This window comes from Loa loa (genome assembly GCF_000183805.2).
Source record: "Loa loa unplaced genomic scaffold supercont3.289, whole genome shotgun sequence".
NCBI lineage: Eukaryota > Metazoa > Nematoda > Chromadorea > Rhabditida > Onchocercidae > Loa > Loa loa.
Window position 1 is genome coordinate 61,068 of NW_018108469.1, and position 4,915 is coordinate 65,982.

At 28.9% G+C, this 4,915-nt stretch overlaps 1 protein-coding gene across 1 annotated transcript; it reads right to left on the reverse strand.

Moving 5' to 3' along the window:
• Window positions 1–2,539: 2,539 nt before the first annotated feature.
• LOAG_12630 (hypothetical protein) lies at window positions 2,540–4,026 on the reverse strand (the record flags this gene model as incomplete). Its single annotated transcript, XM_003148142.2, has 3 exons — window positions 2,540–2,802; window positions 2,935–3,306; window positions 3,822–4,026. The coding sequence occupies 3 exons, from the start codon at window positions 4,024–4,026 to the stop codon at window positions 2,636–2,638; spliced, it is 744 nt and encodes a 247-aa protein (XP_003148190.1). The 3' UTR covers window positions 2,540–2,635.
• Between the last annotated feature and the right edge of the window lie 889 nt (window positions 4,027–4,915).

Here is a 4,915-nt window from a genome sequence, read left to right on the forward strand (position 1 = left end):
ATTTATGACATAATATCTTATTAAAAAGCGAGTTAATTAATCGGAAAAAAAAAAGATGAAATGAAGCTAAGACAGTGGCAGTAATGAATTTCGATATAATCCTCGAAATTCGATTAATCATTTTGATAATAAGAAATTATTGGTAGTACTGATAAGGATTTAATTTTAATGGTAATTTTCTTTTTTGAAAAAAAATTCTCTCTTATTATTTCTTCACTTTTTTCCTGTCGTTTTTCCTAATTTTATCCTTTTTTTTCTTATTTATAAAAGTAAAACAAATTAAGTTAGATAGTTCAATTTAATTTTCCTTTTATTTTTAAATGTAAAATTTTAAATTGCTGGAATTTAATTAAATTAGTATGTATCATTGTAAAAGTAATAAGTTACTTTCATATAGAATTTTACACTACATCTTATCAATCCCGTTGGAAAATATAGAAGTAGAGTTAAATATATTGTCTATGCTATGACAATTTGATGACAATATTGCTAAATTCTTTCTCTTTTTTTTTTTATCATTTCTAAGCTTATGCAAATATTTACATTCCACATGTCATCTTAAATTTGAAAAAAATGAGTGATCAGTTGAGAATAAACTTGCAAAGCACTTTTTTTTTAAATTTCAATATCATTCATATTAAACTGATAAATATCTGTACTTCATTTCATATAAATTGAAATAAAGAAGATGACTTTTTGATTTTATCACTTGTAATGTTATCAGTAATGTAATACCAATATCAGAAAATGATATCTTGGAAGCTGATAAATGCCTTAACTTTATAAGCTATTTTTTCAAACAAGCAAATCGATTCCTCAATGCTTGCTTGAAATCTGAAATGGAATAAAATGGAAATAAAAGTAGAAATGGCCAAAGATTGTTTAGAAAGATGCAAAGATGAAATCATAGATCAATTAGACAAACTTTGTCACATATATAATCATCGATAGGATGACAAATTAATACTTGAAATGATTTGAAAAAAAAAAAAAATGGGATGATTGTTAAAAAGGGAATGAAAAATGACGATTAAAGTTAAAAGAAACGAGCGGTGAATTTCAACGAATCAATAAATTGGAAAATCCAGCTGTGACGTATTATACATTTCCATTAAATTTTGCAATGAAAAATTTGCAAACAAAGAGAAATTTGTTTTTGTTTTGACTTATTTCAATTTTAAACTAATTTTTTTTTTCTTTTCATAGCACTCTTTTTCTTTGAAACATTGATTTTTCATGCTTTTTTTTTTCATTTTCTTTCGTTCTCTCTTTTTACCACTTCTTTTCTTTTTTTTTTTTTTTTTTAATTCAGAAAAAGAGAAGATTTCAAAAATTTGAAAAAAAAAGTGAACAATTGGAAATTTTAAAAATTAGTGAAAAAAAAACATGACAGAGAACATTTGAAGATTTTTAAAATTAGTGAAAAAAAGAACATGGCAGAGAACATTTGAAAATTTTAAAATTTTAAAAAATTTTAAAAATTAATGAAAACAAAGTAACATTTTCGATGTATAACAAAAAAAAAAGAAACATAAGGTTATTGTTGATGAAGTAATAATTGAACTATTTGCATCAATTGATAATTGAAATTTCAATAATTCAAATAACAAATGAATGCATTCGATATAATTATAGTTGTTGTGACATTTGACTTTCATTTTACTTCCTCTTTGTTGTTTTTCTTTTCAATCAGTGTTTTATCAACGAAACATAATATGCTATTTGTTATTTAAAATTTGATATCAACAATTGATAAAGTAACAATACATATTTTCGATTATTTAAATATGATGTAAATTTTCATTTTTATATTGGGATGACATCATTGTGTTGAATTATTAAAATTTAAGAAAAAATGGAAAAAAAAATTGCATTTCGAAGATGCATGTATTAACGGATTTAATCGAAATATTTAACCAAAATAATTTTAATCAAATATTTAACCGGAATAGACTTAGCCAAATATTTAACCGGATTAAGCCGAATGAATTTAGCTGAGCAAGTATAAATAATTTAATTACACTATTAATTATGTGACAAAATATCAGTGTGTTGAAATTTTTTTATCAGATAATCACTAATTAACATTCAAAATTGCTTTATTTCTTTTTTTCTCTCATTTTTTCATAATTTTTTATTTTGCAATTAATTTTAAATTTTTTTTACAAAGTTTTAAATAATATTGCGTATTTATGCAACATTCCATTCATTAAATTATATTTCATTTGGAAAATTTAATGAAAACGAAAAAAAAGTTATGTTTACTCTTAAAGAAAATGAAATCTATCAAAAAAGAAGCGAAATTTATAAAAATTTGAAATTATCAAAATTGATTCTTTCATTTTTTTTTTCAAAAACTTTCAGCACAAAAAATAATATTTCAAGTGTTTGAAAATTTGTTACATATTTCCTGCAATTTAAAAATCATGGTCAAACATTGACCTTGACCTTTGAACCGTTTTTCAAATTCAAATTCATTCAGTCCATTTCGATATTTTTCTGTGTTTCGGATCTTAATCGGATGTTAATATGCAAATATGCCATATCTAATTCTTTATTAAATCTTTATCGCTGATCGTTACAACAGATAGAAATGTAGTGAAAGCGAATGAATAATTGGGATTGTAATCTGCTTTTAATAACCGGGAGCCAATCGAGCAGGAGGACAATGATCACAGCGTCCTTTCTGTCCTTCCTCACCCGGAAGTCCTGGTGACCCTTGTTGTCCTGCTGGTCCTGGTTGTCCTGGTGGTCCTTGAGGACCAACTTCACCTCCTGTTCCTGGTTCTCCAATTTCACCAGCTGAAATTTATATATTTTAGTGAAAATCGGTGAGGACAAATTAATGCAAATTAGCATTTGTTTTTAATTGCCTAATTACATTTTATAATTAAAGATATGTGATGTAATCTCTGTTAAAAGACGAAAACATACGTATTCCTGGTGGTCCACGTGGCCCAGCATTTCCTGGCCTTCCTGTTAATCCTGGTGGTCCAGGTGGTCCTTCACTACCTGGTACCTGTCTCCCTGGCATACCTGGAGAGCCTTTCATTCCAGGACTACCATTTCGTCCTGGTGGCCCTGGTGGTCCTTGTTGTCCAGGCTCACCCGGTGCTCCATCAATACCTGGTGTTCCTGCATCTCCTTGAGGTCCTTGTGGTCCACGTGGTCCTGGACTACCTAAAGGACCTGCTGGAGAATCGCATGGACATTGTTGTGGGAATCGCTGATCCCATTCTGGTGGTGACATTGCTTGTGTTCCTGGCAATCCAATTTCACCAATAACACCATCAATACCGTCCACACCTATAACATTTGAGAATTATTAATTCAAGTTTGGAACAAATCTATAATTCTCCTATTTCTAACTCATCAATTAATAGTTCGAAAATCATTTCCAAAGTAAAATAGCTATTCAACTGTTGGTCAACAAGTGATCAGTTGTGATCACTTACTTTTTTTCAAATTTTAAAATTTTAGCAAATTTAAAAGTTCCTTTTTAGGTTTAATTTAATCCTTGTGATCACTCAAATTCAATAACTTGAATACGAAACTTTCTCACAATCTAAAAGTATGATTCTACTTATTCCCTCGTTTTTTTTTGTTCTTTGAAATAGATCAGAGATTAGAAATGAAGTAAGTTTGAGTTATTAGTCAACAAACAATCAGCTGCATTCTATGATTTGTTTTTTTTTTAAAAAAAAAAACACCACTTCTACATTTGAAATTCATTGCTCTTTTTTCTTTTTTTTTTTTCTTTCAACTGCTTTACTTCAGCTTGTTTTCTGTTCTACACCTAGTACACGATTAATTGATCGCACCATCAGGTCCTGGTTCACCAGGTGGTCCAGGTGGTCCACGTTGACATGTACAACATAGATCCTGATCTTGGCGTCGTCGACGTCCCTTGATCACGTCTGCAATACCATTGGCTGCACGAGTGACACGTAAAGCTGTCAAATGCTTCTCACCAGTTTTCATTTCAAGCATTTCTTTCCACAAATTTCTAGCACGCACCTGAACCATGCATTAGTTAAAACTTTTAATTACACGTTAAAAAATTCTCCAGATTTTCATCTCTATTGATTTAACTTGTTTAATTGTTTGAAAATTTCAATTAATAAGCTAATTTTTTTGACAGGTTAATTAATTGTTTTAAAAAAGATTTAATACAATTGTATGAAAACAATTGTTAATGATGATAATCAATGGTCAACAAATAGCATTAACGGTTGACAGTGATGTTGGCAAAGCAAAAAATTTCGTAATATTCTAAAATAAACCCAATGTTTGTTATTTTAGAAAATCTTCTAAAGTAATAAGTTAGTTATTAACTTTTCATAAGATTCTTACCTGAGGATTAATTTTGTATGTAAATTACTTACATGCAGTTTTGGAATACTGTAACGATCTTGTAATGGATCTTCTTATATGCCATTTTATTTATGTAATTTACACCTAGCATATGGGTGTAAATTACATAATTTTCTATCAGGGGAATTATTGTTTCATTCAGTTTGATATCAGAATGACATCTGACAATCTTCAACACTTCAGCTTTGAAGGCAGATTTGTTTTGATTCCTTATCTTTATATTCCTCCTACAACACGTTTAATAATACGACTCTTTCCACCTATTCTCATATTATTATTCTGCTGATATAATGATAAACCTTGCCACTAATTTGCTTGTACCAGATTCATCATCAAAAGATAAAAGGATTCACTGCTTGTACCAGATTCATCATCGAAAGATAAAAGGATTCATCATCAAAAGATAAAAGGATTCACTGCTTGTACCAGATTCATCATCAAAAGATAAAGGGATTCACTGCTTGTACCAGATTCATCATCGAAAGATAAAAGGATTCATCATCAAAAGATAAAAGGATTTACTGCTTGTACCAGATTCATC